Consider the following 14,701-nt stretch of genomic DNA (forward strand, 5'->3'; position numbering starts at 1 on the left):
GGGTGGTGGGTTGAAGAAAGAATACTTAACAGTTATTTTTCTTAACTGCATTTGTTGGTAAAGAGCTTGTAGGTGGTAATCATTTCACTGTAAGGTCTACACCGGTTGTATTCGGCGCTTGTCACAAATAAAAGTAGATTTGATTAAAAATAATCCATTAATGTATCAATTTGAGGTTTTGTTGTCACGTACGCTTTTGCCAGCTTAAGCTATAGAGCAAAACGTTTAACACACCGAATAGTCTACACACCAATCGCAAAAAAATGTAAACGTTTTGGGATCCACTGAGACAAAAAGGACAATGATGTCAAAGTTGAGTTAAATAAGAGAAAAGCTGTGAAATGGAAAGTTGAAAATAAAGGGAAGGGGGGACCAGAACAGGAAAAGAAAGAGGATGATAGCTGTGCTGGCTGTGCCGGGGGTGCTGGCTGTGAGTCACAAGACAGTGACTTCAAATAGGCCTGTGTTATCTCAAGGGAACTGTAGCTTACTGTTCAGATGGGTTGAATGGCAAAAAAAAATCTGGACACTGACTGTAGGTCTTTAACCTAGCCTTAATATTAACTCCTGCACAATTACTCCAGCATTTCTTTTCCACAAAAAAATAAAGTACATTTTGACTCACGAACAGGAGTGGAGAAATAGGATTTTATTTCTTTCAGCATCTTGAGAACACGTGAATGCACAGTTAGGGGACAGCCTGCAGAGAGGTGTTACCTCTATCAGCATCATTCAAGCCCAACTGAAATATTATCACAAACATGCTGTGCCGTTTTCACAGATTTCTACTACCTACAGCCGGTCAAACTGATGGCATTAGGAAATGTTGCACAGAAACTCTTTGCCATTATAATTGTTTTTTGGTGGGGTGGGGGGGGGGGGGGGGGGGTTATTGCGTTTTGTCCCCGGTGGTCCCTAGACGTATTTGCTCCTGCGAATGAAGGATCTGTTACAGAGAACTTCGACTGATGTCAAGTAGATTGGAAGCATTCATTCCATCGATTGATGACATTATTCTGGTGAGCAAGTGTTTATTTAGTCTTCTAGGACAACAAGTAATGACAGAAGAGATGCTTTGTGTATCTAATTAGAGACTTATAGCTTAGCAAAATGTTGGAAATTATAAGCAGAAACTAATCTAAATTGAGCAACAACAAAAGAAGGATCCTGCACCCCCTTGTTAAAGAATCGTTCTGCCATCTCTGACTAGCTTGTTCTATATTAGCGGGTGCAGGACTCAGATTTACACTGTCACATATAGTCAGGTGGTTACGGATGGTTTTATTAGCAGTCGCGGGGAAACAAACAGCTGACCCACGCACCGCACCGTGTGTCTGTCACCATAACTCAACCCAGTTGAACTCTTATGGAAGGTTCTGGAGGGGTACCCGAGACAGCGTTTTCCACCACCGTCTACAAAACACTAAATGATGTTAATTTCTTGTGGAAGAATGGTGTCGGTATCCCTCCAATAGAGATCCAGACTCTTGTAGGAACTATGCCACGGTGTGTTGAAGCTTTTCTGGCGCCCCGTGGTGGCCCAACACCCTATTAAGACACACTATTTACTGCATATCAAAATACCCAACAGCAGTTACCTGTATATTTTAAATGTTGTTTCTGCCGTTGGGCTGAAACTCAAATCCCAGATTGTAGCTTTGGTACTTTCATGTCCATCTGATTTTGTTCAAGGCGTCCTCTGTTTTGATGTCTCATTGGTTTGCGTCTCGCCTCAATGCTCCAGTATTCACCAGCGGTTAACCACACGCTCTGAGGGTTACTCTCAAATGGCCCTCTATTCCCTATGTAGTACCTGGTGAAAAGTAGTGCACTACATGGGGAATAGGGTGCCATTTGGGACTGGGAATAAGGGAGGGCTCACAAAGGATTCCTTCTTTACCTGTTAGCCAGCAGTGTTTAGACTACAGTATGCTGTATTATAATGTGGTATCTGTCTCCACTGACGTGTTACAGTATGCTGCTGTATTATAATGTGGTATCTGTCTCCACTGACGTGTTACAGTATGCTGCTGTATTATAATGTGGTATCTGTCTCCACTGACGTGTTACAGTATGCTGCTGTATTATAATGTGGTATCTGTCTCCACTGACGTGTTACAGTATGCTGCTGTATTATAATGTCGTATGTCTCCACTGACATGTTACAGTATGCTGCTGTATTATAATGTGGTATCTGTCTCCTCTGACGTGTTACAGTATGCTGCTGTATTATAATGTCGTATGTCTCCACTGACGTGTTACAGTATGCTGCTGTATTATAATGTGGTATCTGTCTCCTCTGACGTGTTACAGTATGCTGTATTATAATGTGGTATCTGTCTCCTCTGACGTGTTACAGTATGCTGCTGTATTATAATGTCGTATGTCTCCTCTGACGTGTTACAGTATGCTGCTGTATTATAATGTTGTATGTCTCCACTGACGTGTTACAGTATGCTGCTGTATTATAATGTCGTATGTCTCCACTGACATGTTACAGTATGCTGCTGTATTATAATGTGGTATCTGTCTCCACTGACGTGTTACAGTATGCTACTGTATAATGTGGTATCTGTCACCACTGACGTGTTACAGTATGCTGTATTATAATGTGGTATCTGTCTCCTCTGACGTGTTACAGTATGCTGCTGTATTATAATGTGGTATCTGTCTCCTCTGACGTGTTACAGTATGCTGCTGTATTATAATGTGGTATCTGTCTCCTCTGACGTGTTACAGTATGCTGCTGTATTATAATGTCGTATGTCTCCACTGACATGTTACCACATTATAATACAGCAGCATACTGTAACATGTCAGTGGAGACAGATACCACATTATAATACAGCATACTGTAACACGTAATGTGGTATCAGTCACCACATTATACAGTAGCATACTGTAACACGTCAGTGGAGACAGATACCACATTATAATACAGCAGCATACTGTATCTGTCTCCACTGACGTGTTACAGTATGCTACTGTATAATGTGGTGTCTGTCACCACTGACGTGTTACAGTATGCTGTATTATAATGTGGTATCTGTCTCCACTGACGTGTTACAGCATGCTGCTGTATTATAATGTGGTATCTGTCTCCACTGACGTGTTACAGTATGCTGCTGTATTATAATGTGGTATCTGTCTCCACTGACGTGTTACAGTATGCTGCTGTATTATAATGTGGTATCTGTCTCCACTGACGTGTTACAGTATGCTGTATTATAATGTGGTATCTGTCTCCTCTGACGTGTTACAGTATGCTGCTGTTGTATAATGTGGTATCTGTCTCCTCTGACGTGTTACAGTATGCTGCTGTATTATAATGTGGTATCTGTCTCCACTGACGTGTTACAGCATGCTGCTGTATTATAATGTGGTATCTGTCTCCACTGACGTGTTACAGTATGCTGCTGTATTATAATGTGGTATCTGTCTCCACTGACGTGTTACAGTATGCTGCTGTATTATAATGTGGTATCTGTCTCCACTGACGTGTTACAGTATGCTGTATTATAATGTGGTATCTGTCTCCTCTGACGTTACAGTATGCTGCTGTTGTATAATGTGGTATCTGTCTCCTCTGACGTGTTACATTATGCTGCTGTATTATAATGTGGTATCTGTCTCCTCTGACGTGTTACAGTATGCTGCTGTATTATAATGTGGTATCTGTCTCCTCTGACGTGTTACAGTATGCTGCTGTATTATAATGTGGTATCTGTCTCCACTGACGTGTTACAGTATGCTGCTGTATTATGTGGTATCTGTCTCCACTGCTGTATTATAATGTGGTATCTGTCTCCACTGACGTGGTATCTGTCTCCACTGACGTGTCCACCGGGGATGCATGTTTCTAGAACAGGGGTGTTGACATTGAATGTTCATATTTGCCAACAGTAGGACAGGCTCCAAACACTAACACATGTCTGTAGCGATGTTATGAAAGTGACTGGAGATGAGATGATTACATTCACCCAATCAGCTTGATCTCTGGTGGGTTGTTTCAAATGAACTATTTTAAACTACAAAACTTTCCAAGTGAAGAATGTTGATTCAGTTCTCGACATGGCTTTCATAAACCTTTTGAGCCTCAGATAAGTCATCATACTAAGGTTCAAACTCCTTCTCATATTTTCAAGTTTATTGGAGGGCGACGGTGAAGGAGACAGTAAAGTTAGGAGAGTTTTATTAGAAGGGAGGAGAATGTGTATTAGAGGTCTGATCTTTTTAAACGCACACTGACTTGTCCGTCGCTCGCTTTCTCTCCCACCGTCCCCCTCTCCCTCCCTCCTACCCACCGTCCCCCTCTCCCTCCCTCCTACCCACCGTCCCCCTCTCCCTCCCCTCCTACCCACCGTCCCCCTCTCCTTCTCTCCCCCACCCACCAAGGCTACCCGTCACTGCGTATTGAGAAGAACGACCTGAGAAGCGTTAGTCTGCTTGAAGCCAAAGCCAAGGTCAAAGACATCTCCATCTCCAGACTGAGAGTCACTCTACGGGACGTCCTGCACGAAGGTAACACACCTACACACACTGATAGTCACTCTACAGGACGTCCTGCACGAAGGTAACACACCTACACACTGATAGGCACTCTATGGGACGTCCTGCACGAAGGTAACACACACACACACACTGAGTCACTCTACGGGATGTCCTACACGAAGGTAACACACAGAGTATTGCACCAGCGACTGTAACAGTTCGCAAAACTCCCCCCAGAATTCCAGAGCGGACTGGCGCTGAAGTCTGAATATAGCCTGAATTGTGATTATTGGATTAAACTGCATTAAACCATCACAACACAAGTATCCTGACTGACAGCTATAGCATACACAGTCACAGGACACACACTGCGCTGCGACGTGACCCAACTTGTCCGGTAGATCAGTTGTTCTCTTCTGGGGAGTATCTTCTGACCTTCTGCAATTATCTCATGTTGTGAAACCAAAAGAACACGGAACACAATGTCCAACTCCGTTTATGTTATTGTGTTACCTGGTTGTGAAACTAAAGATGGTACAGAACACACGGTCCAATGACCAGCTCTCACTTCCAACTGACACTAACCAAGGTGTGACATCCTGACCAAAACATTCCTTTCAAAACTCTGCACAATAAAACAACATGGTCATTCGTCAGTGTGTATGTGTGAAACGAGGTGGTCGTTTGTCTGTGTGTAGTTGTGAAACGCCTCGGCCGTTCGTCAGTGTGTAGGTGTGAAATGCTGCGGTTGTTCATCAGTGTGCCGTTCATCGCGGTTGTTCGTCACCACCTCAGTCATCGGCTTCATCAATAAGTGCATTGACGACATCGTCCCCACAGTGACCGTACGTATATTTCCCAACCAGAAGCCATGGATTACAGGTGTCATCCACATCGAGCTAAAGGCTAGAGCTTCTGCTTTCAAGGAGTGGGACACTAATCCAGATGCCTATTAGAAATCCCACTATGCCCTCAGGCAAACCATCAAACTGACAAAGCGTCAATACAGGACTAAGAAGCTCGTCGGATGTGGCAGGGCTTAACCTCTCTGGGAAATGTGGGACTGTAGCGTCCCACCCCGCCAACAGCCAGTGAAAGTGCAGGGCGCCAAAATTCAAAACGACAAAAATCTCATAATTAAAATTCCTCAAACATACAAGTATTTTACACCATTTTAAAGATATAATTCTCGTTAATCCAGCCACAGTGTCTGATTTCAAAAAGGCTTTACAGTGAAAGCACCACAAACGATTATGTTAGGTCACCAAGTCACAGAAAAACACAGCCATTTTTCCAGCCAAAGAGAGGAGTCACAAAAAAACAACAGAAATATAGATTAAATTAATCACTAACCTTTGATGATCTTCATCAGATTACACTTACATGTATTGTGTAACATGAAATCATCTATGTTTTTTTAGTTAGATAAAGTTCATATTTATATCCCAAAATCTCATTTTACCTTGGCGTGTTATGTTCAGTAGTTCCAAAACATGCGGTGATTTTGCAGAGAGCCACATCAATTTACAGAAATACTCATAATAAACATTGATAAGAGATACAACTATTATACATGGAACTTGAGAAACTTCTGCTTAATACAACCGCTGTGTCAGATTTTTTTTTTACTTTACGGAAAAAGCATACCATGCAATAATCTGAGTACGGCGCTCAGAGCCCAAACAAGCCAAAAATATATCCTCCATATTGTGCAGTCAACAGAAGTCAGAAATAGCATTATAAATATTCACTTACCTTTGATGATCTTCATCAGAATGCACTCCCAGGAATCCCAGTTCCACAATAAATGTTTGATTTGTTCGATAAAGTTCATAATTTATGTCCAACACCTCCTTTTGTTAGCGCGTTTTGTAAACAAATCCAAACTCACAACGCACGTGCAAGTCCAGCGGAAAGATTGGAAGTCCAAAAAGTTTTGTTACAGTCCGTAGAAACATGTCAAACAAAGTACAGAATCAATCTTTAGGATGTTTTTACCATAAATATACAATAATGTTCCAACCGGAGAATTCCTTTGTCTGTAGAAAAGCAATGGAACGCGAGGTAACTCTCACGTGAACGATCGTCACGAGCACCTTATTCCTCCAAGCTACTAAATACTGCCCCCCCCCGTCCCGTCCCGTCCCAAAGAAGTTAAACTATTACGGAACTACAAAGGGAGACCCAAACGCGAGCTGCCCAGTGACGTGAGACTACCAGACGAGCTAAATGCCTTTTATGCTCACTTCGAGGCAAGCAACACTGAAGCATTCACGCGAGCATTAACTGTTCTGGATGACTGTGATAACGCTCTCGGTAGCTGATGTGCGCAAGACCTTTAAACGTTCCCCTCATGTTTCAGCATGATAATGCACGGCCCCATGTCGCAAGGATCTGTACACAATTCCTGGAAGCTGAAAATGTCCCAGTTCTTCCATGGCCTGCATACTCACCAGACATGTCACCCATTGATCACGTTTGGGATGCTCTGGATCAACGTGTCTGACAACGTGTTGCAGTTCCCACCAATATCCAGCAACTTCGCACATTTTACCAGTTTATTTTTTATATAGGAGGAGCACTGCCAGAGCCCTGCAAAATGACCTCCAGCAGGCCACAAATGTGCATGTGTCTGCTCAAACGGTCAGAAACAGACACCATGAGGGTGGTATGAGGGCCCGACGTCCACGTGCAGGACGTTTGGCATTTGCCAGAGAACACCAGATGAAAGCAGTTTCACACTGAGCACATGTGACAGAGTCTGGAGACGCCGTTAGAGAACGTTCTAGCTGCCTGCAACATCCTCCAGCATGACCGGTTTGGCGGTGGGTCAGTCATGGTGTGGGGGGGCCGCACAACCCTCCATGTGCTCGCCAGAGGTAGCCTGACTGCCATTAGGTACCAAGGTGAGATCCTCAGACCCCTTGTGAGACCATATGCTGGTGCTGTTGGTCCTGGGTTCCTCCTAATGCAAGACAATGCTAGACCTCATGTGGCTGGAGTGTCAGCAGTTCCTGCAAGAGGAAGGCATTGATGCTATGGACTGGCCCGCCCGTTCCCCAGACCTGATTCCAATTGAGCACATCTGGGACATCAGACTGTCCAGGAGTTGGCGGATGCTTTAGTCCAGGTCTGGGAGGAGTTCCCTCAGGAGACCATCCGCCACCTCATCAGGAGCATGCCCAGGCGTTGTAGGGAGGTCATACAGGCACGTGGAGGCCACACACACTACTGAGCCTCATTTTGACTTGTTTTAAAGACATTAAAGTTGGATCAGCCTGTAGTGTGGTTTTCCACTTTAATTTTGAGTGTGACTCCAAATCTAGAACTCCATGGGTTGATACATTTGATTACCATTGATAATTTGTGTGTGATTTTGTTGTCAGCACATTCAACTATGTAAAGAAAAAAGTATTTCATAAGAATATTTCATTCATTCAGATCTAGGATGTGTTATTTTAGTGTTCCCTTTATTTTTTTGAGCAGTATATATATATATATATAGGACATTGACAATATCCCTTGAATGATTGTCCAAAGCCATTTGTTGGTAAAGTTGTCTTAGGTGCAATGCCTGCATACATAATTTCCATCAGGAATATCACTGAGAAAGTGTCTCGTGCGGGTAGGTGGTCTGTTTTCACTAACATGTTGTGGCCTCTTAAACACCGCTCTTGGTGGTTCTACTACAGCGTGTATCATATTCCAGCCCCAAGGTCTGGCCCTGGCCTGGCTCTAGTATAGCTCTGGTCTGGCTCTGGCCTTGTTCCAGTATAGCTCTGGTCTGGCTCTGGCCTTGCGCCAGTGTAGCTCCAGTCCTGGTCTGGCTCTGGCCTTGCTCCAGTGTAGCTCTGGCCTTGCTCCAGTGTAGCTCCAGTCCTGGTCTGGCCCTGGCCTTGCTCCAGTGTAGCTCTGGTCTGGCCCTGGCCTGGCTCCAGTGTAGCTCTGGCCTTGCTCCAGTGTAGCTCCAGTCCTGGTCTGGCCCTGGCCTTGCTCCAGTGTAGCTCCAGTCCTGGTCTGGCCCTGGCCTTGCTCCAGTGTAGCTCTGGTCTGGCCCTGGCCTGCCTCCAGTGTAGCTCTGGCCTTGCTCCAGTGTAGCTCCAGTCCTGGTCTGGCTCTGGCCTTGCTCCAGTGTAGCTCTGGCCTTGCGCCAGTGTAGCTCTGGTCTGGCTCTGGCCTTGCTCCAGTGTAGCTCCAGTCCTGGTCTGGCTCTGGCCTTGTTCCAGTGTAGCTCTGGTCTGGCCCTGGCCTGGCTCCAGTATAGCTCTGGCCTTGCACCAGTGTAGCTCTGGTCTGGCTCTGGCCTTGCGCCAGTGTAGCTCCAGTCCTGGTCTGGCTCTGGCCTTGCTCCAGTGTAGCTCCAGTCCTGGTCTGGCTCTGGCCTTGCTCCAGTGTAGCTCCAGTCCTGGTCTGTCTCTGGCCTTGCTCCAGTGTTGCTCCAGTCCTGGTCTGGCTCTGGCCTTGCTCCAGTGTAGCTCTGGTCTGGCTCTGGCCTTGCTCCAGTCCTGGTCTGGCTCTGGCCTTGCTCCAGTCCTGGTCTGGCTCTGGCCTTGCTCCAGTGTAGCTCCGGTCTGGCTGTGGCCTTGCTCCAGTGTACCAGTGTAGCTCCAGTCCTGGTCTGGCTCTGGCCTTGCGCCAGTGTAGCTCCAGTCCTGGTCTGGCTCTGGCCTTGCTCCAGTCCTGGTCTGGCTCTGGCCTTGGTCCAGTCCTGGTCTGGCCTTGGCCAGGCTCCAGTGTAGCTCCAGTCCTGGTCTGGCTCTGGCCTTGCTCCAGTGTAGCTCCAGTCCTGGTCTGGCTCTGGCCTTGCTCCAGCTCACCTCTGGTCTGGCCCCTAGCTGAGAGGATGTTGACACAACGGCCTGCAGAAATCACACTACTCCTCAGCATAAACTGATCTGATCCTCCCTGGCTCCCATAGCCCAAGGATCTGTGTGTGTTGTGTGTTTATAACAACTAGTGCTTATTGATGGAAACATCGCTCACTTCTGTGAATATGATTTGTTTTACTGACTTTATTATTATTCATTGTTTTTATCAGACGGCTGCAGACTACATTGAAAACCCTCAGGCACACTGCATAAACAGTGTTGCTATCATTGATTAACAGTACTTCTGACTGTGCTCGTAGATTCCATGTACACCTAATGATCGGTGCTGTAGTCTTTTTAGTTTTAGGATCGTTGTTTACTGATCACTCATGATATCCAATTCCCTCTGTCCCAGAGACCTCACGTTATCAGCGTGCCTGCCTTGTGCAACGAGGACTGGAGTCAGTTGTTTTTGCCAAAGTGATGTGGTAACTCTTCAGATTTACAGCAGAATATTACCTCAGTCAGTGTTTACCGGAACACCGGGCCTATAGGAAGAGGTCAGGATGTTTGTGAGGGAGGCAGAGAAAAGGAGCCTTGGAGGGGGATCTCTATTCCGTATGGTTTTCAGTGAGCCTGCAGGTCCAGACTCGCCCGACAGAGCCAGGGAGAGAGCGAAGAGACAGTTAAACCCTGTTGTTGTCTGTCATCGCTGCTCCTGGTGAGACACGGGGCCAAGTTGGCCTCGAGGCCTGGATTCTTCAGTTTACCTTGATGGTTTATGCTCTTAAATTTATTTTTACCTGCCCTCTGCTCGGTTTCTCTGTCCCTGAAGCTATCAATGCTTATATTAGAAAGGCGTGGAAACGCACATGTTCTCCTATCTTTACCATGTGTTGTAGCTGTGTGTCAGAATAGCTCTGTCATAGTCCCCTGATTTGTCAGAAGGTTGACTGTCATCAGCATAGCAATGGTAAGCGAGCCTGTGAGGATATGACCAAAGTGACACGTGAGGACCTATTACCAAGCCCTGGGGGACACCGGTAGTGAGTCATTAAAGAATACCTTGTACAGAGCCCTGGTGTATAGCTGTAATGAGAACAGGAGAGGTCCTAGTTCCGAGCCCTGGGGGACACCGGTAGTGAGAACAGGAGAGGTCCTAGTACTGAGCCCTGGGGGAATACCAGTTTTACATTGCCCTGAGGGACACCAGTAGTGAGAACGATAGCGAGCCCTGGGGACCACCAGTTTTACAGAGCCCTAAAATGCTCTTTGGGGTTCTGTGTCATTTTAATGTTTTCCAATTAGTGATAAAAGAATGAACAAAGACTCACCCTCTGTCCTCCAGTGTGTGAGGTGACAGTTCACTGAGAGTCTGTCAATGAGATGCGCTGGCCTGCCTCTGCCTCAATCAAATATGTGCTCTTCTTTCACAGGAACATTTGGCCGCATCTTCCACGGTGTTCTGTTGGACGAAAAGGACCCGGCCAAGGAGAAATGTTGCTTTGTGAAGACAGTGAAAGGTACGCAGTCATTCGTTCCCATGTTGACTGTCTGCAACCCATTCGTTCCCATGTTGACTGTCTGCAACCCATTCGTTCCCATGTTGACTGTCTGCAACCCATTCGTTCCCATGTTGACTGTCTGCAACCCATTCGTTCCCATGTTGACTGTCTGCAACCCATTCGTTCCCATGTTGACTGTCTGCAACCCATTGGTTCCCATGTTGACTGTCTGCAACCCATTGGTTCCCATGTTGACTGTCTGCAACCCATTCGTTCCCATGTTGACTGTCTGCAACCCATTCGTTCCCGCGTCACTGCTTCAGCTACTGCACTCTAGTGTAACAAACAATGTTTGAAACATTATGCTGTAAAGTTAGTTCAAAAATGTTCCCCCATCTCCCTTTCATGGGTAACTTACTGTGTGTTTAGAAACTGAAGTGCTTGGCAAAAAGTATTTAAGTCAGGTGCCATGAGGGGGGCATAAGGTCCCTGAGTAAACTGAGTGCCACTCGATCTGTTTCTACCAAGTTGCTATGGCTACTTTATCTCTGTACTAAAGCCACGCAGACTCCCGAGAAGCCCTCCGTAGGAGAAATTCCACTGTTAAAAGGGTGACCGAAAGTTCAAGCTGGTGTCAATTGTACCGTGCTCAGAAAATGAATGGTACACACAACACGAGAATATAGTTCATCGGGTCTTTTGGATTTGAAACCTTTCAAGAACCTTTCAACAATGTTATTGACATCCTAAAGTGTCGTAAGACCCCGATCAGTGAGTCCATTAATGTTTATACTGTGTATTGCTGATATCTGCTAATTTCCCACCAGTTTCAATAAACGGATATGGACTTCTCATTAGGTTTCCTGTGCATATGAAAATAGTTGTTAGTAGGGCTGTTAGCCTACTGATTAGAACTGAATTGTTAAACTAAGATTATGGGTTCGATTGACTCTGACCACATATTTTTTTTTTTTTTTTTTTTTTTTTTTTTACCTTTTTGTTTAACTAGGCAAGTCAGCTAAGAACAAATTCTTATTTTCAATGATGGCCTAGGAACAGTGGGTTAACTGCCTTGTTCAGGGGCAGAACGACAGATTTTTACCTTGTCAGCTCGGGGATTTGAACTTGCAACCTTTCGGTTACTGGTCCAACACTCTAATCACTAGGTCTACCCTGCCGCCCCACATGACCTTATATCTCGTCAGGTGGAAGAGTACCCTTAGTTTACCACCCCCACAGCGTATGGCTCTCCTTCCCACAGACGTTCTCAGGTTCGTGTCTCCCTTCCAGCTGACCTTTGCCCTCTTGCTCCCCTAGCCACTTCCATGTTTATCCAGGGTGGAGTGGGTTCCAGACCATGAACAATGTGCCCACCACCATGCCAACCATACCAGGGTCCTGCTTTGTTCATCATTCCACTTCCTCCTCCTCTTCCTCCCAGCAGGCCCAGAGAGCAGGAAACAAGCCCGCTTCCCAGAAGGCCTCTCTCTCCCAGATTAAACACGGGCCCTCTGTAGACCTGGGTTCAATTAGTTTAAGAAATCACTTCAAATACTTTATCTGGGTTTGATTGAGTTTGGCCAATCAGAATCAATAGAATAGTCACGTGACTGCAAACCCCACCCATCTGACACCCCAGAGGCAAAAACTGGAGGCAAAAAAAAAAACAGCCAATATTTTTACAAAATATTTTAAATAGTATTAGAAGCCAGTTCTGGGCCTCCGTGTGGCTTGACTTGGCAAGAGTCAATCTAGCGTCTGTGCGTTTCCAACCAGAGAAGATATAACTCTCACAGGAAGCCCATGGCTGGGGCTGTTCTCAGAAAATGGAATGGTGTGAGGTCAAGAGGGTTGTTAGACTGTTAGATGACCTTTTTAGACCCCCCCCCCCCCCCCCCCCCCCCCCCCCTGTTAGTCAGGAGGAATGTTCATGGCCAAGGAGGGTTAGCATACAGCAGAAGCAGTCTGAGTGGTGTTTATGGTTTGCGTTCCACAACTTAAGTTATGTCTCCTTCAAGACTTCAGTGTAGATCCCTAGATTTCTAGACTAAAGTTGAGTATCTTGTCTTTCACTTCTCTCATTCTGTAGACCATGCCTCTGAGGTGCAGGTGACCATGATGCTGACAGAAAGCTGTAAACTACGAGGACTTCATCACAGGTAATCAGTCAATCAAATCATCACGGGGACATCGCAACCAGCTGAACTGGAGATCAGGCAGAGCTCTGTTTTTAATTCTGTGGGTTAGTCAGTAAGTCAAAGGGGCTAGCCTCTGGCGTCCTTGTTTATTTCCACATGGCATGGCGAGACACGTATGCAACTCGCGCTGAGTCGTCTGCTCCGCAACGACCGTCATCGTTCTAATTCTATGGTCGTAACAATCAAATTTCCCTCAACTGGAAACTGAGTTGAAACCTGTTGAGTCACCTTTGCACAAGGTTCCCACTAGATTTCCCCACACTAAGACACACACCATCTGTTAAAACGGTTGCTTTGGATCCTGGATGTCAGTTGGAAGAATTTAATTGAATTTATTTATAAATTGTACAACCAGAACGTGTTTCCCCGGCCGTGGCGATATACTGTGATATATATATTACCGGTGTAATAACACAAACTCCCCTGAACTCGGCACTACTTTGGAAACTTGTCGTAAGGGTCTCGGCACCACCTTGCTTAGCTAGGGTTTCTCCACACTGAAGATGACTAACTGTTGTCTTACGGGTTGTTCCTCATTCTGTGAAAACCCTTAAACTGTCTATACAGTTTTGTCTGCTGTGCCTAAGGCCCTGTGTTGTGTGCAGTCATGTGACGTAGCAATATTTGATCCTGTATTTTTAAAGCCTTATCCAGACATAAGAATATCACCAAAAATGAACGCCCATCGTGTGATGTTGGTGCTGGGAGGGGAGGGTGAGGTTGTTGCTGGGGGGGTTGGTGCTGGGGAGGTGTGAGGTGAGGTTGGTGCTGCTGGGGGGGGGGCTGGGTGATTGTGGTACTGGATGTGTGGGTGGGTGTGCGCACACTGTGTGGTTAATTCTGTGAATGCCGTGTCAGTTCGTCACGGGCCCACACCTTCCTCTTCCCCTTCCTGAGGTCAGGCGGTCACAGTGAGAGACGTCTCTCCTCGTTTCATCTGCTCTCCGAGATGCATCCTTCCTCTGTCTGGCAGCCTCCACCGTCCTACCGGCCAACACTAAAGCTAATCTTCCCAGAATTCCCTCCTGTGTGACACATTGTCACGCAATGGGCTTTACTGGTTTTAACACCTCACCAATCTTCAACAGAATATATATACCCACTCAGTGGAGTTGGTTTTTACCCTGCTGAGACACAGGTTGAATAATATTTACCCCTGGGGTCTAAGTAGAGATTGAATACTCAACGTATTATTGGGTTCTGTGTCAGTCTTATCTGTTGGGAAAGGTAGAAGACACGTTTACCTTCTAACCAAAGGACCGACAAAGTATCTATATTGCTAGATATATTACTGGACTTGAGGTACCTCTTGTAAAAATAGATTTTTAATCCAAATGAGACATAACTGGATAGTTTGACCTCTTTTTTAAAATTTTATATTATGTTTCTGTTTACTCACCCGCTTCTGAACCGTGATGTTCCACATTACAGCCGACTGATCGACAAAATCACCTTGTATCGTAAATAACTACTCATTTTATTATTTGTAGTTGTCAGTCAGTCACAATTTAACCCCGTGGATACAGTGCCCTCGAACACGACCAGATGTCTCTGCCTCATATATTTCTGAACAGCTGAAATAAAACGATTATGACCCCCTCAATGGAAAGATGAGACTCTCAGGAATACGATGACCCTCACAAGTGTCTTGGTATCGCCGGTCTACCAACTTTAGTCTGAGGTGTCAGAAACATTTTGG

At 45.7% G+C, this 14,701-nt stretch overlaps 1 protein-coding gene across 4 annotated transcripts in view; it reads left to right on the top strand.

Moving 5' to 3' along the window:
- The window catches only part of LOC139409579 (tyrosine-protein kinase RYK-like), a 98,871-nt gene that overhangs the window by 54,258 nt on the left and 29,912 nt on the right, over window positions 1-14,701 (top strand). For all 4 annotated transcript variants that reach the window (XM_071154945.1, XM_071154947.1, XM_071154944.1 and 1 more), the window contains 3 exons: window positions 4,396-4,521; window positions 10,736-10,822; window positions 12,894-12,963. In XM_071154945.1, the coding sequence (XP_071011046.1) occupies window positions 4,396-4,521; window positions 10,736-10,822; window positions 12,894-12,963 (283 nt within the window). The remainder of the gene's footprint in view (window positions 1-4,395; window positions 4,522-10,735; window positions 10,823-12,893; window positions 12,964-14,701) is intronic.

This window comes from Oncorhynchus clarkii, chromosome 5 (assembly GCF_045791955.1).
Source record: "Oncorhynchus clarkii lewisi isolate Uvic-CL-2024 chromosome 5, UVic_Ocla_1.0, whole genome shotgun sequence".
Taxonomy (NCBI): Eukaryota; Metazoa; Chordata; class Actinopteri; order Salmoniformes; family Salmonidae; genus Oncorhynchus; species Oncorhynchus clarkii.